Genomic DNA, 25,738 nt, shown 5'->3' with positions numbered 1-25,738 from the left:
ACAAACGCAACATAATTTGTTGCAAAAAAAAAACGACAATATGTTGTATTATAATTTTTTTGTCTCTTGCAGTTCGATTATATTTATATATTTATATAGTTGTAGTTATTCCTTTGTTCTGTGTAATATCTGAAGATCTTCACCAAAGAACAATTTGTGCCATCACTTACACAAATTATTCCAGACCGGACCAGACAGTGCGCCAGACGGATAGCATCTCGATTGCTAATGTCTGAAGGTGTATTGAGCGATGCAGATGTCTCCGATGCCGGCGGCTGTCGTTTGAAGCTGTTCGGAACCCCAAGAACCAATACAGGCAGAACCATGGACAGATCCTGTAAAAAATGGTAAATTGCTCATGTTTGCCCTTGTGATAACATTTGATATTTGTATTTCGTCTTGTCCAGTCGTTTTGTTTGTGTTGAGGTTGGTTGGCTCTTTGTATAGGAAACCGTTGTGCAATGGAACCGTGTTCTTACTGTATTTTCTTTTGTTGTTATATTCAAAAGCTGATATTCAGCTTTCTTCAGTTATTCATTTACATTCGATTCAATTTTGGTCCCGTTTTTTCAGCTCTCGCTTATTAAATAAAATAATAATGGTTGCTATAGCCTGCCTATAAATAAAGCTCTATTGATAGCATCCTCGATGCACTGAAATAGCCTGATGATAGCATAGCCTACATAACCATATAGATTTCCTAATATAGCCTATTGCATGTATGCACTACAAACAATACGTCTGTCCAATAATCAGGTCAGACCCGTCTCCATTCGAGGGCTCATGTTATAAAAAATGTATCCGTGCCCTTGACCATCAACAACAATGCCTCAATATCACACACAACCAGCCATTATTTATATATTCTCTCGTCTACCATTCACAAGATTTGGCAGGTAAATTGATTGGGTCACGAACGCCCAATCCGTCCCGCAGGAGACTATCCCGCGCGTTGAATGGGCCATGGTGTGAGGTGGAGCTGGCACACCATGTGTTGTGATTGGAGCTCACGACTGCGCATCGCTAAACCATGTGTTGTGATTGGACAATTCAAAACCAAGGCCTCTTCATATATTCATTTAGACTTAGTGAAGACCTTGGCCAGTGGGTTATTCTTGGATATACAGTACCAGTCAAAGTTTGAACACACCTACTCATGCAAGGGTTTTTCTTTATTTTTACTATTTTTTTTACACTGTAGAATAATAGTGAAGACATCAAAACTATGAAATAACACATATGGAATCATGTAGTAACCAAAAAAGTGTTTAAAAAATCAAAATATATTTTATATTTGAGATTCTACAAATAGCCATCCTTTGCCTTGATGACAGCTTTGCACACTCTTGATAGTCTATCAACCAGCTTCACCAGGAAAGCTTTTCCAATCGTCTTGAAGGGGTTCCCACATATGCTGAGCACTTGTTGGCTGCTTATCCTTCACTCTGCCATCTGACTCATCCCAAATCATCTCAATTGGGTTGAGGTCGGGGGATTGTGGAGGCCAGGTCATCTGATACAGCACTCCATCACTCTCCTTCTTGGTAAAATAGCCCTTACGTAGCCTGGTGGTGTGTTGGGTCATTGTCCTGTTGAAAAACAAATGATAGTCCCTCTAAGCCCAAACCAGATGGGATGGCGTATCGCTGCAGAATGCTGTGGTAGCCATGCTGGTTAAGTGTGCCTTGAATTCTAAATAAATCACAAACAGTGTCACCAGCAAAGCACCCCCACACCAAAACACCTCCTCCTCCATGCTTTACGGTGGGAACTACACATGTGGAGATCATCCGTTCACCCACACCGCGTCTCACAAAGACACGGCGGTTTGAACCAAAAATGTCCATTGCTCGTGTTTCTTGGCCCAAGCGGGTCTCTTCTTCTTATTGGTGTCCTTTAGTTGTGGTTTCTTTGCAGCAATTCCACCATGAAGGCCTGATTCACACAGTCCCCTCTGAAAAGTTGATGTTGAGATTTGTCTGTGACTTGAACTCTGTGAACCATTTATTTGGGCTGCAATTTCTGAGGCTGGTAACTCTAATAAACTTATCCTCTGCAGCAGAGGTAACTCTGGGTCTTCCATTCCTGTGGCAGTCCTCATGAGAGCCAGTTTCATCATAGCGCTTGATGGTTTTTGCAACTGCACTTGAAGAAATTTTCAAAGTTCTTGACATTTTCAGTATTGACTGACCTTCATGTCTTAAAGTAATGATGGACTGTCATTTCTCTGTTTATTTGAGCTGTTCTTGACATAATATGGACTTCTGTATACCCCCTACTGTGATGAGGTGATTTTTAAGGAGTCAGGCGCAAGAGGGTAAATCACAGAATAACAGGATTTATTCTGAACGACAGAGTTACGCAGTAATGCGTAAAAACACTCCAGTGCGCAAAACAGGCGCACTGGAAAATACAAGGCACGCTGGGAAATATCCCGGCGATACAAAATACACGGAGCTCCACCAAGCTTCTCTCTCCTCCACAGTAAACAATCACACACAAAGACAAGGGGGCATAGGGAACACTTATACAGGTACTGATGAGGGGATATGAACCAGGTGTGTGTAATAAACAAGACAAAACAAATGGAATGATGAGATGAGGAGCGTTAGTGGCTAGAAGGCGAACGCCGAAGAGGCAGCCTCGGAGGAAGTCGTGACACCTACCTTGTCACAACACAACTGATTGGCTCAAATGCATTAAGAAGGAAAGAAATTCCACAAATTAACTTTTAAGAAGGCACACCTGTTAATTGAAATGCATTCCAGGTGACTACCTCATGAAGCTGGTTGAGAGAATGCCAAGAGTGTGCAAAGCTGTCATCAAGGAAAAGGGTGGCTATTTGAAGAATCTCAAATATAAAATAATTCTGATTTGTTTAACACTTTTTTTGGTTACTACATGATTCCATATGTGTTATTTCATAGTTTTGATGTCTTCACTATTATTCTACAATGTCAAAAATTGTAAATATAAAGAAAAACCCTTCAATGAGTAGGTGTGTCCAAACTTTTGACTGGTAATGTATATGTTTACTTAATCATGGTGGAGTGTTCATTTGCGTGGACTGCTAATAGGCAACTTAATTGCCTAGCCACTGACACAAGGTCAGATATTCTCCCATCCTCCTAATGGTTATGTTCTGATCTGTGGATATGGGCCAATTCTATCTGGAATTTATACTCTTCCCCACCACCCTTCCAGCAGCATACCACCCAGGCCTGCATCCCACTTCTGGCTTGCCTTTGACCTACACACTGAAGAAGGCTGTAAAGCCGAAACGTCTGTGTACGCTATCCCTGATGCTGTAAAAAAAAATACAAATAAACACTGAATAATGAAGTAAGCTTTATGTGACATACTTTTGAGTGCGAACCCATTACGCCTCTTTGTTTGCCTCTGAAGCTAAGCAGGGTCGGTCCTGGTCAGTCCCAAATGCCGCTGAGGTGGTGTTACAGGGCCAGTAGGGGGAAAGTCTTCTCTCTGGTCTAAAGATCAAATCCCAATGCCCCAGGGCAGTGATGGGGACATCGCCCTGCGTAGGGTGCTGTCAAAGATGGTGGATAAATGAAGATAGTTCAACTCAGGGGTTTACCATTGGAAAAAAAGTGTCAGTTCCTGTCTACTTAAGGGGGTGGCTCTCCCATAGACACCCATGCGATAGCAGCTGGGTCTGGTCTACTTAGTTCATTGACTTCCATTGAAACAGCTCCCTCTTCTGTCTCTGGTGCCGTCTTTCGGATGGGACGTTAAACGGGTGTCCTGCCTCTCTGTGGTCGCAAAAAATCCTATGGTACTTATCGTAAGAGTAGGGGTGTTAACCCCAGTGTCCTGGCTAAATTCCCAACCTGGCCATATTTCCATAATGGGCACCTAATCATCACCCTCATTCCTAATAGGCATATGTCACTCCTCACCTTTCCAACTGATAGCTGATGTGTGATGAGCGTCCTGGTGCAAATTGGTTGCCGTCCATCACCCAAGTGGGTGCTACACATTGGTGGTGGATGAGGTGAGCTTCCTCCTTACTATAGTATGTGAAGCACTTTGGGTGTCTAGAAAAGCGCTATATGAAGTCCAATCAACGAATTATTCATATCTTGGTCTCCTTCTCCCCCTAGGTCAGCCTGTGATGTGTGTGGGTGAGGAGATGGGCTGCACCTCGGCCAAGCAGGTGTTGGCCGTGGCCAGTGGTGAGGAGGGCCGCAGTAAAGCCTACAGCAATGGGGATGTTCTCTCTGGTCAGTGCTGGAAACACATTCACCTGGGTTGCGTTCAGGAGGCTTAGACAATGCATTCATATTCGGAACATGCTGTAAAACAAATATGCGTGTCAGTAGAATATGGAATTGTATGTTAGTTTCATTTGTTACAATTCTCTCTGCAACGTTAGGAACGTTTCGCCTCACTGAATACACCCCTGATTTACAGACAGCATACTGTGCCAACGTGCTTTACCGCTCCGAGGTGAAGTTTCGCCTAGGTTCAGATATAGGATCAGCTTCCCCTCCCCCAATCGTAACCTAACCATTAGTGGGTAAAATGAAAAACTGACCCAAGATCAGCGTCCAGGAGCAACTTCACCCTGCTCCTACTTTAACCAAATTGTTTCTATTGGTGCTGCAGCAACCTCAGGGAGTAGTCTGAGGAGAGTCAAACCTTCAACCATTCGGTCCCAAGCACGCTATCCACACAGTCCCAATAGGGTTCACTTGGCTTGGGTCATTACAATGTAACAGCAGTTCAAGTAAATTATTCAAACCAGGAGGAGTTCCTAACAGGGGTTGGAACTGGTTCCGGGAACAGAAACCCGGAAAATAAAGAACATTTTCAAGGAACGGAACCGGGAACGAAAGTGATCCATACTGTTCTGGAACAGAACCGTTATTTTAAAAGCATGGGAACTGGTTAATAACGTTCTAGGCATTTTTTTCTGCAACAAAGCGCCTATGCAAAGCCCTCACTCTGTCACTCGGAAACGTATTCCATTGTCTGCCTGCAAGCTGAAAATCTTTGCCAGTGTGTGTGCATGTTTAGGCTACCTGCCCTTTCCCCCTCCGAAGCATAGGCTACTGTACTGACGTTACAAGCGTGATTCAGAAGATAGGGAGAGAGATTCTTTATTAGCTAGAGAAGAATGGATTCACTTTTTCAATGCTAGTTAAGGATAATATAGGCCTAGTTATCAGGTTTCACATTGGATTTATTAACTACAAAAAGGTATGACGTGTTTAGCTAGCTAGCTAGCTCAAAGTACATTAAAAGTTCCCCCATAGAAGCAGCTCCTCTGTGTATAATTATGTGGGCCTAATTCAGGTAATTCATGTCATAACAAGATGCCCAGCGCTTCACGCCTCCTCCTCGACCCTCTCTCACTCTCTCCCCACCTGCAACATTTTCTTTCACCATAGGCTACACTTGTCTGTCCATCACACATGTAACAACTAGCTTGCCTGCTCTATCCCCACTGATTGGTGAAGTCATTTAGTTTCAGGTTTTAATGTCACATGCAGAAGTACAGTGAAATGCCTTTCTTGCAAACTCAAAACCCAACATTGCAATAATAAAAAGAAACACGAGAAAGAAGAAATATTAAGAACATAATAAGTAAATAAGCATACTATATACAGTGCATTCGGAAAGTATTCAGACCCTTTCCCTTTTTCCACATATTGTTACGTTACAGCCTTATTCTAAAATGGATAAAATATTTTTTTCCCCTCATCAATCTACACACAATACCCCATAATGACAAAGCGAAAACAGGTTTTTAGAAACTTTTGCAAAGTCATTACAAATAAAAAACCGAAATACCTTATTTACATAAGTATTCAGACCCTTTGCTATGAGACTCAAAATGTAGATCAGGTGCATCCTGTTTCCATTGATCATCCTTGATTGGAGTCCACCTGTGGTAAATTCAATTGATTGGACATGATTTGGAAAGGCACACACCTGTCTATATAAGGTACCACAGTTGACAGTGCATGTCAGAGCAAAAACCAAGCCACGAGGTCGAAGGAATTGTCCGTTGAGCCCTGAGACAGGATTGTGTCCGGGCACAGATCTGGGTAAGGGTACCAAAATGTCTGCAGCATTGAAGGTCCCCAAGAACACAGTGGCCTCCATCATTCTTAAATGGAAGAAGTTTGGAACCACCAAGACTCTTCCTAGAGCTGGCCGCCTGGACAGAGCAATTGGGGGAGAAGGGCCTTGGCCAAGAACCCAATGGTCACTCTGACAGAGCTCCAGAGTTTCTCTGTGGAGATGGGAGAACCTTCCAGAAGGACAACCATCTCTGCAGCACTCCACCAATCAGGCCTTTATAGTAGAGTGGCCAGATGGAAGACACTCCTCAGTAAAAGGCACATGACAGCCCGCTTGGAGTTTGCCAAAAGACACTTAAAGGACTCTCAGACCATGAGAAACAACATTCTCTGGTCTGATGAAACAAAGATTGAACTCTTTGGCCTGAATGCCAAGCGTCACGTCTGGAGGAAACCTGGCACCATCCCTATTGTGAATCATGGTGGTGGCAGCATCATGCTGTGGAGATGTTTTTCAGCGGCAGGGACTGGGAGACTAGTTAGGATTGAGGGAAATATGAACGGAGCAAAGTACAGAGAGATCTTTGATGAAAGCCTGCTCCAGAGCGCTCAGGACCTCAGACTGGGGCGAAGATTCACCTTCCAACAGGACAACGACCCTAAGCACACAGCCAAGTAAACGCAGGAGTGGCTTCGGGACAAGTCTCTGAATGTCCTTGAGTGGCCCAGCCAGACCCCGGACTTGAACCCGATCGAACATCTCTGGAGAGACCTGAAAATAGCTGTGAAGCGACGCTCCCCATCCAACCTGACAGAGCTTGAGAGGATCTGCAGAGAAGAATGGGAGAAACTCCCCAAATAAAGGTGTGCCAAGCTTGTAGCGTCATAACCAAAAAATACTTGAGGCTGTAATCGCTGCCGAAGGTGCTTCAACAAAGTACTGAGTAAAGGGTCTGAATACTTATGTCCCGTCAAAATCCTTTGTCATTATGGGGTATTGTGGGTAGATTGATGAGGGAAAAAAAATAATTTTAGAATAAGGCTGTAACGTAACAAAATGTGGAAAAAGTCAAGGGGTCTGAATACTTTCCGAATGTACTGTACAGTCCCAATACCATATGTACAATGTGCAGGGATACTGGAGTGATGGAGGTAGATATGTATAGGGGTAAGGTGACTAGGCATCAGGATATAAGATAAACAGAGGAGCAGCAGCTTAATGAGCTAAATGTTTAAAAAATAAAAGAAAAAAAAGAAGAAGCAACAGAAAGGAATGATATAAACCGTTACTTTTTTGAGGTTCGAACCGGTTCAGAACTTTATTTTGCTGGTCGGAACAGTGGAAAGGACCAACATTTTTTAGGAGCTGTCCTGCTTTCCAACCATTGTGAAAAGAGGATCTTCTTTGAACTGTTAATTTGAGCATGTCATTATTTTTGTGAAGTATTGGACTGAAATAACTATTGACCTGGATTCTACCGATTATTCAGCTGATTACTGCAGCTCCTCTCCTCATATCTGGATGAACAGTCGATTCCTGATCAATCTAATTAATGGGGACTGTCATGAATGGGTTCTCTAAATCAGTCATGCTCCAATCTGAAGCGTGTAGATATCAAATAAAAATGTATCGTCACAAGCAAAAATAAATTGATGTTGCTGGTAGTGTTAACAATGGCAAAAATATAAATGCACGCATGTGTTTTTTTAACCCAAATCCCTCATATCCCCCACTATTTCTTACAGACGAGTACAAGAAAGGCGTGGAAAGTGTGAAGTATATAAATGGAGAAGAGGACAGACTAAACAACTGCCACCAGGACAGTACGGTGAGAAAGAGTGATGTTAAGAGACTCATTCATCATACAGTTTTGACACACACTTTTTCAAATCGTTTTAACAAAAATTGTCCGATAAAGGGTGGGGTAAGCTCAAAGGAGATGTGTTCCATTACAAACTTTGCATACTTGATATAAAATCGGCCAAAACGCATGTATCAGTGATAACCCTGTGTGTGCTTCAGGAGAAGACTGCCCTGCTCACCACGGTCCAACAAACAGACGACGCAGGATCAAATGGGAAGACACAGTGAGCTCAACAAAACTATTTTTGTTGTCATTGTGTCACACGCAATGCAGTGTTCTTTCCCCTTCCACCCCTGAACTAACAGAGTTGAAATGGGACTGACTTGTTTCTTTCTCCACAGGATCCGTTCTTCAGAGAGCCAGCAAGAGTTCTTCAGGATGCTGGATGAGAAGATAGAGAAGGTGAGGAGAGATAGCCTGGATCTGTGATTTTAGCTATTTTCAGAGCTGAAATCATTGTGTGTGTGGGGGGGGGTTAGATCAGTGTCTGGGGATGACTTCATTCTACTCGATCTTCTGCTTTGCTTTTTCAGGGGCAGGACTACTGCTCAGAGGAAGAGGATATGACATAGCACTGAGGTCCTCTATCTGCTCCCCTGAGAGGAAGGATTTGTCCAGTGGAGGCTGGTGTCATTCCAACCATTACAATGAGCCATTCCATCCATTAAAATCTCCCTCTACTGGATTTGTCCAATGGCATGGACGGACTGTACCACATAACCCTTACCCAAGGGCCCTCTTCCTTTTGGACTATTTCGAGGATGGAGGGGGAGACACATTGACCCAAACCAAGCACATTTGCCTAGCCCATGTCTATATCTACAACCCTGTCTCCCCGTAACAGATGTACGAGTCCAATGCGACAATGTTTTTCCCCCAAAGGAGCATGTTACAAGACATGGCCGGGACTTCTTCCAGCACCAGGCCTATAATACGGAACGGCTCTCCAAGTATGTCGCCATGGTTACCATGGACAATAAGTACAGCGGCCGCTCGACTCTGTGACTGTGGTCTATTAAAAGACACTGGCGGTCCAGTCATTTTGAACTCATGGATTGACTGAGACCAGTACCACCAGTCCATCATGGTTATTCGTAGTGGCTTAAAGGAACATTTGTCATTCCTCATCTGATTGGATGATGAACAGTGGAGGTCATTGGGGGGCAGAGGAAAATGAATCTGGGAATTATTCCTGGGTGGTATTCATTAGGCATCAAATGGAAGAAAACAGACTGAAACAGGGAAGAACTTCCAATAAGAAACGCTAGTTGACGTTTTCCGTTGTAAACATTTTGCTACGGTGTGCCTTAATGAATGCAATCCAGGTGGCTCAAACGTTCTGCGCATTGCAGATAGAAACTTTTAAGTAATAGAGCTGGGGATTCTCCCATCAATGTATTGTATCATTGATTCTCTTATCAGTTCTCTCTATGTAGCGTATTTCTATCTGCAATGTTATGAGCGTGCGTGTCACTCCAATGAACACACCCTGGACGGGAAACCGCGGTTACTTACTTCCTGCATTCCAAGACACTTTTTGAATCTTCTTTTCCACATTTTGTTACGTTACAGCCTTCTTCTAAAATTGATTAAGTAAAACATGTTCCTCATCAATCAACACACAATACCCCATAATGACAAAGCGAAAACAGGTTTTGACATTTTACCAAATTTATTGAAAATAAAAAACGGATACCTTATTTACATAAGTATTCAGACCCTTTGCTATGAGATTTGAAATTGAGCTCAGATGCATCCTGTTTCCACTGATCATCCTTGAGATGTTTCTACAACGTGGTTGGAGTCCACCTGTGGCAAATTCAATTGATTGGACATGATTTGGAAAGGCATACACCTGTCTAAATAAGGTCCCACACAGTTGACAGTGCATGTCAGAGCAAAAACCAAGCCATGAGGTCGAAAGAATTGTCCGTAGAGCTCCGAGACAGGATTGTGTCGAGGCATAGACCTGGGGAAGGTTACCGAAACATTTCTGTAGCATTGAAGGTCCCCAAGAACGCAGTGGGCTCCATCATTCTTTAAATGGAATTAGTTTGGAACCACCAAGACTCTTCCTAGAGCTGGCCGCCCGGCCAAACTGAGCAATCGGGGGAGAAGGGCCTTGGTCAGGGAGGTGACCAAGAACCCAATGGTCACTCTGACAGAGCTCCCAGAGTTCCTCTGTAGAGATGGGAGAACCTTCCAGAAGGACAACCATCTCTGCAGCACTCCACCAATCAGGCCTTTATGGTAGAGTGGCCAGACGGAAGCCACTCCTCAGTAAAAGGCACGACAGCCCGCTTGGAGTTTGCCAAAAGGCGCCTAAAGGACTCTCAGACCATGAGAAAAAATATTCTCTGATCTGATGAAACCAAGATTGAACTCTTTGGCTTGAATGCCAAGCGTCACGTCTGGAGGAAACCAGGCACCACTCATCACCTGGCCAAAGAGCCCAGACTTGAACCCGATCTAACATCTCTGGAGACCTGAAAATAGCTGTACAGCGACGCTCCCCATCCAACCTGACAGAACTTGAGAAGATCTGCAGAGAAGAATGGGAGAAACTCCCAAAATACAAGTGTGCCAAGCTTGTAGCGTCATACCTAAGAAGACTCAAGGCTGTAATCGCTGCCAAATGTGCTTCAACAAAGTACTGAGTAAAGGGTCTAAATACTTATATAAATGTGATATTTCCGTTTTTTATTTTGTATAAATTTGCAACAAATTTCTAAAAACCTGTTTTTGCTTTGTCATTATGGGGTATTGTGTCTAGATTGATGAGGGGGGGAAAACAATGTAATCAATTTTAGAATAAGGCTGTAACGTAACAAAATGTGGAAAAAGTCAAGGGGTCTGAATACTTTCCGAATGCACTGTATGTGACTCATAGTTGGCCTACGTCTCCTTACTTTACCATGTAGGGTATTCTTGTTTAATGTCAATGCTCAGGGTTGAAGTGTTCTAGTCATTGTCGTTTTGTAGTCGAGCCTACCTCTTCATTAGGCTTTGTTGTACACACACACAGCACCCTGCTGTCAGTATCTGTTCTTACCTGTTAGTAAGACCACATCAGTGTTAAATCTAAAGACAATATACTGTATAAGGAGCATAGCCAGATTATGTAGTGCTCTTCGCATTTGTTGTCATGCTCATTTTTGCTTGTTTGTTTTTCATTTTCAATTTTAGTTTTTCTAGTAAAATAATACGTGTTTTCAGGTCACTAATATAATTTGTCAAAACAAAATGGTTGCTCATACAGTCCTTGTGTTGTTACTATTACCTAACAATGCACAGGCACAGCCAACATTGTGTTTACTGTAGTCTTTATCTGTCAATGTCAAATGATGGCGTAGCAATGATATCAATGAGGCATTCATGGTAGCTTTCGTGCTGCCCTCTACAGTAAAAAAATCACAACTGCATTTAAAGTAAATGGGTATGGAGTCATCACGAAACAAAACAGTGTTACATTAACAATAACCAGCTGAACGAGTTCTGAGTGGTGCCATATGTAAGTAGCCTACTGCAGTCTGCTACATAAACATGTATTGCTTCATGGATGTACTGTATGGACATTTAATTCAATGCAACTTATGTATCCTCTCTGGCAAGTTTATGTCCAATTGCAAACCAGTGTCTGATGATCGATTGTCTGTCAATTGTCCGAGAAGCTATAACACAAACCCTCTGGCCCACAGAGACTGTAGCACCTTGTAAAGGTAGTTACAGCCATCGTAATATTTGTCATTTCTCTTTACGCAGTCTCTCAGTGTCTGTCATACTTAATGTAGGCTAGCTGTTGAGCCTTATGAAAGTCACTATGCCCAGGTTCCCAAAAACAGTTCGGGAAGGGAGCAACGAAGATAGGCACGCCCTGCCAATTTTAAGGTAGGAAGACACTGGCAAATTCTAAATAAATAGTATCCCGGGTGCACTTTGGTTCATCATTACGAGACCACAACAGCCTGCCATTCAGTCTGTGGTTGTCTCCTGGTCACTGCAGAGTTCAGACCATAGTGGTCTACTAACGTTCACTGTGGTTCTTCTGCGGTTCAATGTTGCTGGCGTCTTTTGCGGTGCTGCCGGCGGCCCTGGTCCTGGATGCCCACGGGGGGGTCAGGGGTCAGCAGGCCGTCACACATCCTCTGGTAGACCAGGCTGGAGTCAGACGCCACCACACACAGCAGCATGGGTGAGCCTCTGGCCAGCACTGACCGCACACTGGGAGAGGGAGGAGAAGAGGTCCGAGATGGACCAAATCATAGATATGTATAAAGAAATGATCTTACATTGAAGAAAATACACAGTAATCACACTCCAGTTTCAGTTCGCCTACATTCTTTGGAGCCGGCTGCGTTCATTATCCGCAAGTGTTGCAAAATGTTGATTTGTGGCGTAATCTACATTTACATTACATTTACGTCATTTAGCAGACGCTCTTATCCAGAGCGACTTACAGTTAGTGAATACATATTTTTTTATACTGGTCCCCCGTGGGAATCGAACCCACAACCCTGGCGTTGCAAACGCCATGCTCTATCAACTGAGCTACATCCCTGCCGGCCATTCCCTCCCCTACCCTGGACGACGCTGGGCCAATTGTGCGCCGCCCATGAGTCTCCCGGTCACGGCCGGCTGCGACAGAGCCTGGATTCGAACCAGGATCTAGTGGCACAGTTAGAACTGCGATGCAGTGCCTTAGACCACTGCGCCACTCAGGAGTTTAATGTTGGGTCAATTCCATTTCAATGACAGTCAATTCGGACAGTAAAACAAATTCCAAATATTCCTCATTAAAAAGTAGGGTACTTCCTGAACTGACTGGAATTTAAATGGAATTGAACGCAACCCTGTAGCATAGCATCAGTCTGTTGTCTTTTTGTACATTAAATTAATTCCTTTAAATGCATCTGGAGGTCTTATAGCGGAGTGGGTATTCAATAAGGAGACCCAGTCTTCTCTCACCTTCTGTGGCTCAGGCCTCTGTGTACAGGTAGTGGGAGCACCGTCTGAGCGGGCTCTCCCTCCTTCTCCCGTCCCTCCAGCAACACCAGTCGCAGCTCAGAGCACCCCACTCCACTCACCTCCTTCCATTGACGCACTGGAGTGGAAAGGACAGAGATTACTTTCTGGCTAGCTAATGTGGGCACAGTCAGGAGCATGATACGTAGCTAGCTATACACTTGGTACACCTGGCGAATAATAGGTTGTCATTGTAAAGAACTTAGTTGACATTTTATGTAGCCTAGGTAGGTTTATCCAACTGATGTCATCTGTAGCACTAGCCCTTATCATGACCCTGATTCCATTGCATTGGGTCATTGCATGTCCCCTTTTGCCTTGTGAGGGAAACGCCCCGACGCTACCCAAATGCTCTGACTAAACGCAAATACGCCTCGCCCACAGTATGATTTTGTAAACATGTGGAACTTAACTTTCATATGAGTGAGAAATATTTTTATTTTAATGCAAAAGATACACTTACTGCACACAGTTTAGCAAAGTTGCACCCGACTGTGCTTTGAGTAACGCCTCGATCACACTGACCGCATTATTGCATTTTGGTACACCAGAAGTACATTCATTTCCAATGGAACTTTGCGTTTACACTGCAGTGTTGCGTTGTAGAGGCAATTGCAGTGTTGCGTTGTAGAGGCAATTGCAGTGTGTTCTGTGTGGTGCATACGTTGGATTTATCGAACCTATGTCAAACTGTATGTGTAGAGTGCTTGACAGAAATGGTAGCAGAAGGTGAATGTTGAACTTTGGTTGCAAAATCGACTGTCGGTGTGATCAAGGAGTAACACCTACTTCTGGCCGGAAATGTGGAATGGAATGGTCCAATGGAAATGTGAGCGCAAGGGGAGAGGATGTGTCGTATATCGGCTGGAGGCTCTTACAGCCGGGTGTCACTTTGCTAAACTCCGTACAGTATGTGTATCTTTTGTATTTGAAAGATTATTTCTTGGTGGTATGAAAGTTAAGTTACAAATGTTTCCAAAACCGTATTGCAAGCATTTTGAAACGTTAAAACAGAGCGTCGGGATTGTAGTTCACATTGAGCCAGCTGTCCTCCATACCTTCAGCTGAGAACCCAAAAGTGGGGCCGGCTGTAAGCCCCCTTGGGTTCTCGAGAGCTACGGTAGCACTCACCTGAAAGGTCTAGTAGCTAGCTTGTGATGATGCAAAACAGAGTTGATTGTGCATCCAATTCATGGTTAACTCACCTTCAGCAAGATCCAGGTACACCAAGAAAGCTGCATGCACTTGAGCACTGTCTCCAACATCTAGGTTTATCAGATGCTGGTACTATGAGCATGAGGGTAAAAGTTTAAAACGTTAGCTAGTACTGCATCAGTTATTATTGTTGCTCATGCCTAACGTTAGCTAGGTCATTATGTTTGTTGATCGCATTTGGCACTTACCATTGGATGCTGTAAAATCCAGTTAGGGGGAAGTGGTTTCTCAATTACATCCTCGTCTGTTTTCTTCGTTAACTCCGACATATTTCCTCGTCTATATTTTGTAAATCACTTTAAATCCCACACACCCACTGTGAGTTTGACAACATGAAAATGCCTCACTGTCATTTAGGACGCTATGGTACTGCAATGTAAAGTGTCCGGGGAAATGTTTTTTTGCCGGTATTATAAGTTCCGGGGCACTTCTAACTCCCTTTCTTTAGGTAGATATGGAGATGTGTTTGAATTATGATAAACTGTGTGAAGAAAAAAGTTAAACTAACTAAAACAAATATTTGATTAGGTGTAAAACTTCAGTAAGCGGTTAGTATGGACAACCTAATCATGGCCCTGGTCTGCAGCACCAGACAGGCAGGTGCTTCTTCTCATAGATCTGAGTCTCTTTAGTACAATTTATGCCTTGGGAGTGTAACTTCTTACTGAAAACCTGCATTGCTATTCTACTTGCCAATTTATTTATTTTAGTAAGTGTGCTTTCTCTTATTAGATAGTCAATACTTATGGTTTCAGTGAAAAGCAGAACACATTTGCAAAGAAATGACACATTTAATGTTCAAAACATGCTAGAAACAATGATAAAAAGTAAATAAACTTTTGCTTGGAAGGGGTATCTGTTTTTCATCTGCCTGAGCAACTCAGTGAGCCTGAAAAAGAAAGACAAAAAAAGAAGGGGATAAAACAGTTATTCACAACTTCGTCTTTTCAACATTCTGTGTTTACAGGATGTCTTGCTACAATATTAGGGAACTGTAAAAGTGACTAGTAATACAGGCTCCTTACAGGCTCCTTCTCCTTTCCTCTGCCCCCCTCTCAGTGCTCTCCAGAGTCCCTGGAAGCAGCCGGTTCCTCCAGCCTTCTTCCTCCCACCTGTAGCAGTGGAGAGGCTGGTGGAGGACTCTACTTGAAGAAGCAAAGTGTTTCTGGTGGTCAGCACCTCATTACTGATAGGCAGCTTACTAGGGGTACCGTTGTTCACAGCCAGAAGTGTGCCATCCTGAGGGCCCACTGGCAGCTCTCCAGGGGAGATGGAGGGAACCGTTCAAATCACCTATAAGTGACTTTGTTGAGCTTCACAATCAATTGTAGATACTTTCGGATGATTTGGACATAATTAGCGAAAAAGCTAATATCGGTCCCATGACTTGAATGGGATTTGTGCCACACATGCTAAAATGTTAGCATGTGGAAACAGTTCCAGGGAAACTAAACCAAAGCATGGATTGCTGTCATACCTTGTCCATAGACTGCTTACAGGGTAAGGAAACCAATGTGCCATTTTGTAATTAATGAACTATCCCTTTAAAACATAGTAATATGCCTGTAATGGGGAATTATTTGATTAATTCCTCTCCTGTATTTGATGTACTATAACATTTTAGTCATTTAGCAGACGCTCTTATCCAGAGCAACTTACAGTTAGTGATACATTTTTTTTTTTTATACTGGCCCCCCATGGGAATCGAACCCACAACCCTGGCGTTGCAAACGCCATGCTCTATCAACTGAGCTACATCCCTGCCGGCCATTCCCTCCCCTACCCTGGGCCAATTGTGCACCGCCCATGAGTCTCCCGGTCACGGCCGGCTGCGACAGAGCCTGGATTCGAACCAGGATCTCTAGTGGCACAGTTAGCACTGCGATGCAGTGCCTTAGACCACTGCGCCACTCAGGAGTACTAACTAACTAAGTACTGATGTTGGTACCTTTGACCTGTTAAACTGTCAGTATCAAATATCAGCCAGTGTTGAATGTTATGGTTAAAGTTTGACGCCACACTGAGCCGAGGGCACACTGATAATGTGACACTGTGTGATTCTGTAGCCGCTGATGTTGTGTCTTCCTCCCAGCCTCCCGAGTTGGTGTTTACAGAACATTTGTTACTGTCTGATTAAAATATAAAGTGCCTTCTCAGAGAAGGACCGCTAGACATTTTCTCTGCTTCTGTGCTGGAGGTGTCTCCCTCTTGCAACTTGTTATTAAACGTGATTTATGATTAACAATATCCACGACTGCTCTTCTCTTTTATTCAACTGAAAATCCGCTTTACAATAGCCCACCAACATTAGACAACCCTAAAATTGCTGAAATAAGTATATATAATCAATTAGATAATAGTGAGATTAACTGATAACTGACACAGACATGGTGGTGTAGCAGGAAGATCGGAATACCGTGAACCAAGAGGTTCTGAGTTCAAATCCCAGGTGAGGACATGTTGAATAAAAATTACTGTGTACACATGCACAATGTAATCATGTATGTCAAAGTGTGTTAAATATGTAAGTTGAAAACATTGTAAATTACAAGCTGTGGGTGGATCAGTGGTTCACCAATCAGGGCCTTGATCAGCTTGGCAACAGTAACAAGGGGTGGCATGTGAAGAGATGTTTTTTTGGGGGGCAATAATGTTTCTTTGGGACCATCTGGAGACATTGTAAAAATGTATTTAGGGACGTTGCAGGAACAAGCTGGGAACTAGACAAAAACCTCCAGAGGACCATAACCGAACATCCTACTTTTTCAACATCATGAACATAGGACTGTTCTTGCAATGTTCCCATGAAACATGTCTAGAACATTAATATATTATATTCTGAGAACATGGTAACCACGTTCTAGGTAAATTCTATTTGACATTGAGGGAATGGTCTCTTGGAAATGGTCCTTGCACATCACTGGAAATGTCCTATGAAAACGTTAGGTAATGACCTAATGAGACTCTTTAGGGAACGTTCTCTAAAGTTGTGGGAACATTTGTTGTTAGCTGGAATATGCCTAATTTGATAGCCCTACCCTGCAAAGAAACCCCCCAGAAAACATAAATAATTCAAATATTTGGGTGGATGGATAGTCGGTTTACCAGCCGTTCACCGGTTGTCTTCACACTGTCTGCATCTCACCTACCAGATCAGTGCCACATACTCGACTTGCACCATTTACCCATCCTCAGCTGCAGTACGTGGAGTTCAGGAGGGAGATAGAGCACACTTAAGGAAATAATGCCGTTTGAAATTGTGGGTTTCGGATTGCTTTTCGTGATTTTGACCGGGATACTCCCATACAACACCTGTACAGAAGACTTGATAACTGAACCCCTAGAACCTGTCCTGCCTGAGTCTTCGTTGCTGAAGCCCAAAGTATTGATCAGTATCCTTGCGCGCAATGCGGAGCACAGTCTTCCCTACTTTTTGGGGTGCATCGACGGGCTGGAGTATCCTAAGGATCGTATCGCCATCTGGTAAAACACGTGCAATTTAATATTTTGTTCCACATTGTTTCTTACTTTTAGATATTTAACCCTTTGAAAACCCTTTAAATTATTTATCATATCTATGGCTAGCTCATTAAGTGATGTAAACTAAAGCAGTCACACATTGTCACATTGGTGCCCATCAGTTCCAGAAGACACCAGATGCTAAAGAGCATTAGATTTTAATTTTGAACTGAAAAATTCCTCAGTTCCACTAAGGATGTTACTGAGCTGGAGTTCGATAGATTAGTTATTACCCAGCCCTATAGGCTAATGGTAACTGCATTTTACCATAATAAATGAATAAAATATGTATCAATCCCTGAATGGAGGGCACTTTCATTTGGGCAAAACCTATTCAAAACCAGTTGCTGTCAGTGGATTAAGTGACCTGAGTTCTACCTCTCTACCGAAATATTCAGAGATGTGAGAAGAGCAAATAGTGGTCTTGGAGCAGAGAGAGAGGGTGAGATGTGAGGTGGAGTGGCACAGCACTGTGAATGACAGCGACCAGGCAGAGAGAGAGAATAAGAGAATAAAGAAGTATATGCTGATGTAATACAGTCAGAGGGTTTTATCTACATGCTATGTAGAAATCTGGTGTCCTGGACACAGAGAATCTCTGTTCGTCATGCTTAAATCTAGGTTTAATCTGTGTCCGGGAAACCGGCCCAAGGCTCATGTGGGAATCAAACTTAAAACCATGGTGTGGAAAGCACCATGCTCCAACCAACTGAGCTATCTGATCCAGCCAGTTGCTCTAGTGGGCTGATGCTCTAGCCACTTTGTTACAGTGCTGCTGCAGACCATAGTGTGGACAACACCACAGCCATGCTGCAGGAGTGGATCAGAGGGGTGCAGAGCCAGTACCACTCTGTGAAGTGGACACATGTGGAGGAACCAAGGTGAGCACACTCTGAAATACATGCTTCCATTTTCTCCACATTCACTTTACATGTTTTCTTCTCAGACGACCACCCTTTCCCTGTAAAGATGGGGTCCATAGCTATCAAGGACCCATATTGTGCACTCTTGTCATTCAATATCTATGTCAACAAAAGTCAAGAATAAAGGCCTCTCCACTCATCTCTCTCCTTCCATCTCCCCCTCTCCCCTAGCTCGCATGTGGGTGAGTTGGGGCCGAAGCACTGGCCTAACTCTCGGTTCACCCACGTGATGAAGCTAAAACAGGCTGCTCTCAGATCAGCCAGGGCTCTCTGGGCTGATTACATACTGGTGAGGTCACCCACAACTCAACCCAGTGGGATAACAACACTCAGTAGGAGGTGGTATTAGGTGCAGAGGCGTCAAATTCTGAGATGGCAAACTGTTTTGTTTAGGCACTGTTTACTGTTACAGTAACGACACCTTCATTTTCTTCACAAGCTGTAACTGGACGAAAGTACCACAAATAGCCGAATGTGAATTCACCTCACTTCACTTGAGCCAGCCCCCAGAACTACAGAATTTCCACTGAGATGATTTCTTCTTCACCCAGTTTGTGGACACTGACAACTTGCTGACCAACCGGCGGGTGCTGACTGAGATGATGGCAGAGAATCTAACGGTGGTAGCGCCCATGTTGGAGTCCCGCGTCCTCTACTCCAACTTCTGGTGTGGCGTGACCCCACAGGTACACCCTTCCTTCATCTCTATTTATTTCACACATTGTGAAACTTCTCCAACTTTATTTGGCCCACAACTGGCCCCCTTCTCAGAAGACAACTTTATTGTTTAGTTGCCATCCGAATGTTTATTCAATCTGAAGCATTGCACTTGTCTGTCTGCTTGTCTGTCTGTCTGCCAAGCTTGTCTGTCTGTCTGTCTGTCTGTCTGTCTGTCTGTCTGTCTGCCAAGCTTGTCTGTCTGTCTGCCATGCCAAGCTTGTCTGCCTGTCTGTCTGCCTGTCTGTCTGTTTGTCTGCCAAGCTTGTCTGTCTGTCTGTCTGCCAAGCTTGTCTGTCTGTCCTTCTGTCTGTCTGCCAAGCTTGTCTGTCTGTCTGCCTGCCATGCCATGCTTGTCTGCCTGTCTGTCTGCCTGTCTGTCAAGCTTGTCTGTCTGTCTGCCATGCCAAGCTTGTTTGTCTGTCTGCCTGTCTGTCAAGCTTGTCTGTCTGTCTGCCTGTCTGCCAAGCTCATCTGTCTGTCTGTCTGCCAAGCTTGTCAGTCTGTCTTCCTGTCTGCCAAGTTTGTCTGTCTGGCTGCCTGGCTCTGTCAGTGTCATGGTGAAAATGGTTTTGGTAGGGGCAGGGAAACAGATGGAGCCATTCCTCTGTGATGATTTGCCTTCTGCCATCTTGTTGCTTCGCACCACCACTCCCCTAGCCACTTTCCCTTAGTGATATATGACCGTATGATTGGCCCTTCTGTTCTTTCCCATTTTTTTCTTCTGGTTTGTCTGCCACTTCAGTGTCATTTGCATTCACATTTTTCTATGGCATTGATAGTCAATTCAATTAGCATTCACATTTTTCTATGGCATTGATAGTCAATTCAATTAGCATTCACATTTTTCTATGGCATTGATAGTCAATTCAATTAGCATTCACAGTTTTCTATGGCATTGACAGTCAATTTAATTAGCGAGTGTGTCTTTATTAGATATAGGCCAGTTTATTAGGTACACCACCCTGTTCATGAAAATTGATCGCTCCTACAGACAGTGAGTCACGTGGCCTTGGCTTGCTATATAAAGCAGGCAGAAAGGCATCGAGGCATTCAGAGACTGTTTGGTTGAACGTTAGAATGGGCAAAATGAGTGACCTAAGTGACTTTGAGCGTGGTATGATCGTTGGAGCCAGGCTAGCCAGTTCCAGTATCTCAGAAACGGCCGGCCTCCTGGGCTTTTCACGCACGACAGTGTCTAGGGTTTACCGAGAATGGTGCGAAAAACAAAAAACATCCAGTCAGTGGCAGTCCTGTGGGCAAAAACAGCTCGTTGATGAGAGGTCGAAGGAGAATGGCAAGAATCCTGCCTGGTGTCAACGGTACAGGCTGGTGGCAGTGGTGTAATGGTGTGGGAAATGTTTTCCTGCCACACGTTAGGTCCTTTGATACCAATTAAGCAATGTTTCTGACCCGCTACTAGATGGGCATACCTAATAAACTGGCCACAGAGTGTAGATGTCAAGAATCTTTGTAACCCATGATGATTTATACAATTAATGCTTATTAAATGTGTTTTCTTTTGTTCATTAATTGTATTATACCATCTTGCTTTTGTGTTCGCTCACCATTGTATTTGAAGACCTAAATAATTCAAGTCTTCCACCGCCACCAGCTGTCCCTGGGGACTCTATTTAAGTTTCCCTGATCCACTGTGTCTCTCCCTGCCCTCTTAGGGTTACTACAAGCGCACCCCTGAGTACATCCCCATCAGGAACTGGAAACGCCAGGGCTGCTTTGCTGTTCCCATGGTGCACTCTACCTTCCTGGTGGACCTGAGGCGGAGCGCCACCCGGGCGCTGGTCTTCCATCCTCCACACCACGATTACACCTTCCCCCTGGATGACATCATGGTCTTCGCCTTCTCTGCACGGCGGGCAGGTCAGACATAGAGTCATAATGAATTGTGTTTAAATGCGCAGTTTCCTTACTGTGTATTGAATGGGTGTCAGATCTGGGTTCAAATAGTATTTGTTTTCTTTCAAATACTTTAGTTGCGCTTGATTGAGCTTGCCTGGCGCAATGGAACCAGTGGAATAGCCAGGCTATGTGGCACTCCAGGCAGGTTCAATCAAACACTCAATTATTATTTATATGTATTATGTTTTATGTGTCTAATGTTAAACCTGTGACTCCATACAGATGTGCAGATGTACATATGTAACAGAGAGCATTATGGGTATCTGCCACTGCCCCTGAAGCAAGAGCAGAGTCTGGAGGAGGAGGTGGAGAGCTTTAGTCACACCATGACTGAGGCTCTGAGTGAGTACTCTGATGCACACACACACACACACCCACACACACCTACAAACACACACACCCACACACACCTACACACACACACACCCACACACACCTACAAACACACACACCTACAAACACACACACCCACACACACCTACAAACACACACCCACACACACACACACACCCACACACCCACCCACACACACCCACACACACCTACAAACACACACACACCCACACCCACACACACCTACAAACACCCACACCCACACCTACAAACACACACACCCACCCACACACACACACCCACACCCACACCCACATACACACACCCACCCACACCCACACACCCACACACACACACCCACACCCACCCACACCTACAAACACACACACACACCCACACCCACATACACACACACCCACCCACACCCACCCACCCACACACCCACCCACACCAACACACCCACACACCCTTGACTTTCTTTCCTGCTGTTCCCTCTCCTACAGACCAGTCTCTGTGATGCCGTTAGACTTTCACTTTCACAGCCTTGTCAGAATTCTCACTTCTCCGTGATAGCTCACTCGCTATCTCTTTCGCTCCTCCATCACTCCCTCTCTCTTTAGAGTATCCCCAAACTGGTCATTAATGACTGAGGAATTCCCTTACAAATCATAGATGGCAAATGTCTTAACACAGTGTGATCTGCTTTTATCTTTTATCTAGTAATAAGAGTCTAATACAGGTATTTGTCTTCAGTCGATTACCTCATGAAGCCGTCCAAATACATGCACCATACACCTAAACCTCTGGAAAAGATGGGATTTGATGAGGTACTGAGAATGCACTTACAGTAAATCTACAGTATATCTACAGTATATCTTTAGTCATCCACTGTCATTGTTTGAAAGAAATCACAGATTTCATACAAATCATGAGAAAGTTGATAATGGATGGAACAGTCTGATTTTAGTAACTTGTTCTCCCCACCTTCATTCTAGATCTTTCTGATTAATCTGAAGCGTCGCATTGACCGGCGGGATCGAATGCTGAGCACCCTTTCCGTTCTGGGAATCGATATCACACTGACAGAGGCGGTGGATGGCAAGTACGACACAACAATCCAAAAGCACTTTGCATAACGTCTGCACCTGTTATTTCAGAAGGGTATAAAATACAATGCCTGTTATCCAAACTGAATCCTCACTCCACTCCACTATTGTTCCACTTAGTGAGCATGGATTCATCAAACATGAAACTTCTATATATTATCTGTATCTTAATTTTCCTTTGATATTTTGTTCTACCGTTCTGAATTTAGTCCGAAAAAGAACAGGTTCCAACACTGCACATGTGCAAACTTGTAGTTAATCTAGCCCTAAGCACCTGGGCTGGGGTTGAACATTTAATTATGTTTTATTCATCTTTTCTTTTCTTCTCTTTTCTTCAGAGCCCTGAACTCCTCCCAGCTGCAAGCGATGGGCATAGACATGTTGCCTGGGTACAAAGACCCGTATTCGGGGCGCGTACTGACGCGAGGGGAGATCGGCTGCTTCCTCAGTCACTACAACATCTGGAAACAGGTGCACATCTAGTCTATACATGAAAATCGATTCTATACACCTGCAAAACGTTGCATAAAAATCCTAATAAATCTTGATAGCTGCCACTTTTATTGATAATGGTATATCCTTTCCTGCAGTCAAATGACCAAATCGCCCTCTAGTGGCCTCATGAGTGGAATGTTAGTAATATTTTTCATAATTTCATAATTAATAAACGTTTTTATTTTTTGGCCGAAAATCCAGTGTTTTTATGTGAAACGGTTTTGTTGCATTTAAGTCTTCTTTGATGTATATAAAGTTTAATATTGGGATATAAACTGAAAACTTAATACATTACAACTCTATATCTGACATGGTACATGTGTCTTCTTCTTTTAAAGCCCATAACCATGTGTGTGAGGTGTATACTTTTGTTTCAAAGTAGATTTGTTTAAGACTACCAAAAATCACTCTGTGTGACCCTGATTTAGCCCACTGCCGTAAAAGGTTAACGATCTGTAACAGTGCTCAAACTATTTTACTACAACTAGTTTGTTGCTTGATAGATGTAAAGATAGAAGATAGAAGGCAATGTCATTTGTTTTAATGTATCAAGTATTTGGAGATTCAAACCCTGGCTCCCCCTAGGTGGTGGAACAGGGACTGCAGCTTGTGCTGGTGCTGGAGGACGATGTGAGGTTTGAGCCACGGTTCCGCAGCAGACTGGTGACCATCATGGAGAACGTGGACCGAGTGGGACTGGACTGGGATCTGATGTGAGGGCTGATTGGCTGCACACACACACACACTTGAACATAGGCAGGCAGGCAGGCAGGCAGGCAGGCAGGCAGGCAGGCAGGCAGGCAGGCAGGCAGGCAGGCAGGCAGGCAGGCAGGCAGGCAGGCAGGCAGGCAGGCAGGCAGGCAGGCAGGCAGGCAGGCAGACAGACAGACAGACAGACAGACAGACAGACAGACAGACAGACAGACAGACAGACAGACAGACAGACAGACAGACAGACAGACAGACAGACAGACAGACAGACAGACAGGATGCCAACGTGTGTCTGATCTTAGGATGCAGCTTAATAGTCTAAAATGGCTTATTTTTCTAGGAATGCTTTATAAAACGAACGGAAAGAGGTTGATGTTTCTCTCTCCTTCTCCCTCTCAGCTACGTGGGGCGTAAACGGCTGCAGGTGAAGCAGCCGGAGCGCTGGGTGGAGGGGGTCAGTAACCTGGTACACCCTGACTATTCCTACTGGACCCTGGGTTACGCCCTCTCCCTGCAGGGGGCCAAGAGGCTCCTGGGAGCCCGGCCCCTGGGCAAGATGCTACCTGTGGATGAGTACCTGCCTGTCATGTTCAACAAGCACCCAAGGTGAGTTCCAATGGTCAAAGTGAATTTGCATACAGGCTTTTGCTCTTTTAACTGCAGTGTCCACTCTCTCACGCTATCTCTCTCCCGCAAGCACCTTATTTAGCAAGCACATGCTTGTTGAGTGACATTTGTCCCTGCAAACCCAGTGTTTGCTGATCTGAAGAGACCAGGTAGCGACCAAAACAGTGCAAACAATATGGTGATGGTTCCAGGCAGATCTAAGGGAAGGGGTTGTTTTCAGACCGGGCATGTGTTGTTGTTTCTTAACTCTCCTCAACTCTCCTTGCCCTCAGGGAGGAGTACATGGCCCAGTTTGAGCAGAGGGACCTGCTGGCGTTCTCTGTGGAGCCGCTGCTCCTCTTCCCCACCCACTATACTGGCGAGCCGGGCTACTTCAGCGACACAGAGACCTCCACCATCTGGGACGATGAGGCCACAACCACCGACTGGGACCGGCAGAACACCCAGCGAAGCAGCAAGCAGGACGGCCAGGGACGGCCTATGCCCCCAGGCATCGTCAAGGAAGGAGGAGGCGTGCCCCCACCCTCGTCTGCCAGCAAACAAAGAGATGAACTCTGATGAGTTGAGTTCACACAAACACACACGTTACTCCTATGATTATTGTATGACAACGATCATAGAAGTTGGCAATACAGCACAAACTGAACCAGGAACAGGCTAATATATTCTACATCACCCTCTCTCTGAAAGACGTAATTATTGGGCTCTATATTTCAAAAGTTTGGATTTGAAATCAAATATGATACTTGTGCGTCTAACTTTCTCACTCATCATTATTCACGATTCATTCAGGATTATCCGTAATCATGGTAGCATCCACATTAATGTAGAAGAGTTTAGAAACATATTATATTCTTATTTACAATAAAAGTGACTCCAAATTGGCACAATACATTATTTACCATTCATTTCTATTGGGCACAAAATAATCTGAAACACAACCAAAACCAACAGCAAATGCATCTAACATCCGAGTGGCGCAGTGGTCTAAGGCACTGCATCGCAGTGCTAGCTGTGCCACTAGAGATCCTGGTTCGAGTCCAGGCTCTGTCGCCGCGACCGGGAGACCCATGGGCGGCGCACAATTGGTCCAGCGTCGTCCAAGGCCCACAAAGAGGGTTTGGCCGGCAGGGATGTGGGTTCGTTTCCCACGGGGGGCCAGTATGAAAAAAAAAAAAAAAAAAACATGTATGCATTCACTAACTGTAAGTCGCTCTGGATAAGAGTGTCTACTAAAA

The 25,738-nt window shown here is 44.3% G+C and overlaps 3 protein-coding genes across 4 annotated transcripts; 2 read left to right on the top strand and 1 right to left on the bottom strand.

Annotated features, from left to right (window-relative positions):
• The first annotated feature begins 101 nt into the window (after positions 1–101).
• LOC121580707 (uncharacterized protein C1orf21 homolog) lies at positions 102–9,530 on the top strand. 2 transcript variants are annotated; one of them, XM_041895702.2, is made up of 7 exons: positions 102–347; positions 3,900–4,012; positions 4,122–4,241; positions 7,794–7,876; positions 8,071–8,135; positions 8,254–8,314; positions 8,446–9,530. In XM_041895702.2, the coding sequence occupies exons 3-7, from the start codon at positions 4,133–4,135 to the stop codon at positions 8,482–8,484; spliced, it is 357 nt and encodes a 118-aa protein (XP_041751636.1). In that variant the 5' UTR covers positions 102–347; positions 3,900–4,012; positions 4,122–4,132; the 3' UTR covers positions 8,485–9,530. The 2 variants fall into 2 exon arrangements, with proteins under 2 accessions (XP_041751636.1, XP_041751635.1); XM_041895701.2 differs by lacking the exon at positions 3,900–4,012.
• Positions 9,531–11,218: 1,688 nt separating this feature from the next.
• Positions 11,219–14,533, bottom strand: tsen15 (TSEN15 tRNA splicing endonuclease subunit). Its single transcript, XM_041896941.1, has 4 exons — positions 14,338–14,533; positions 14,140–14,221; positions 12,878–13,013; positions 11,219–12,133 (listed from the first exon to the last, which is right to left on the bottom strand). The coding sequence occupies exons 1-4, from the start codon at positions 14,416–14,418 to the stop codon at positions 11,965–11,967; spliced, it is 468 nt and encodes a 155-aa protein (XP_041752875.1). The 5' UTR covers positions 14,419–14,533; the 3' UTR covers positions 11,219–11,964.
• A 2,793-nt stretch (positions 14,534–17,326) lies between these two features.
• LOC121580704 (procollagen galactosyltransferase 2-like) lies at positions 17,327–25,286 on the top strand. The gene is made up of 12 exons (XM_041895698.1): positions 17,327–17,632; positions 18,439–18,549; positions 18,763–18,880; positions 19,143–19,277; positions 20,985–21,189; positions 21,451–21,570; positions 22,315–22,388; positions 22,557–22,663; positions 23,006–23,138; positions 23,748–23,875; positions 24,273–24,479; positions 24,773–25,286. The coding sequence occupies exons 1-12, from the start codon at positions 17,394–17,396 to the stop codon at positions 25,056–25,058; spliced, it is 1,863 nt and encodes a 620-aa protein (XP_041751632.1). The 5' UTR covers positions 17,327–17,393; the 3' UTR covers positions 25,059–25,286.
• The last annotated feature ends 452 nt before the right edge of the window (positions 25,287–25,738 follow it).

The sequence above is a fragment of the Coregonus clupeaformis genome, chromosome 14, assembly GCF_020615455.1.
Source record: "Coregonus clupeaformis isolate EN_2021a chromosome 14, ASM2061545v1, whole genome shotgun sequence".
Classification (NCBI taxonomy): Eukaryota; Metazoa; Chordata; class Actinopteri; order Salmoniformes; family Salmonidae; genus Coregonus; species Coregonus clupeaformis.
This window is presented reverse-complemented; position numbering and strand designations above follow the sequence as displayed.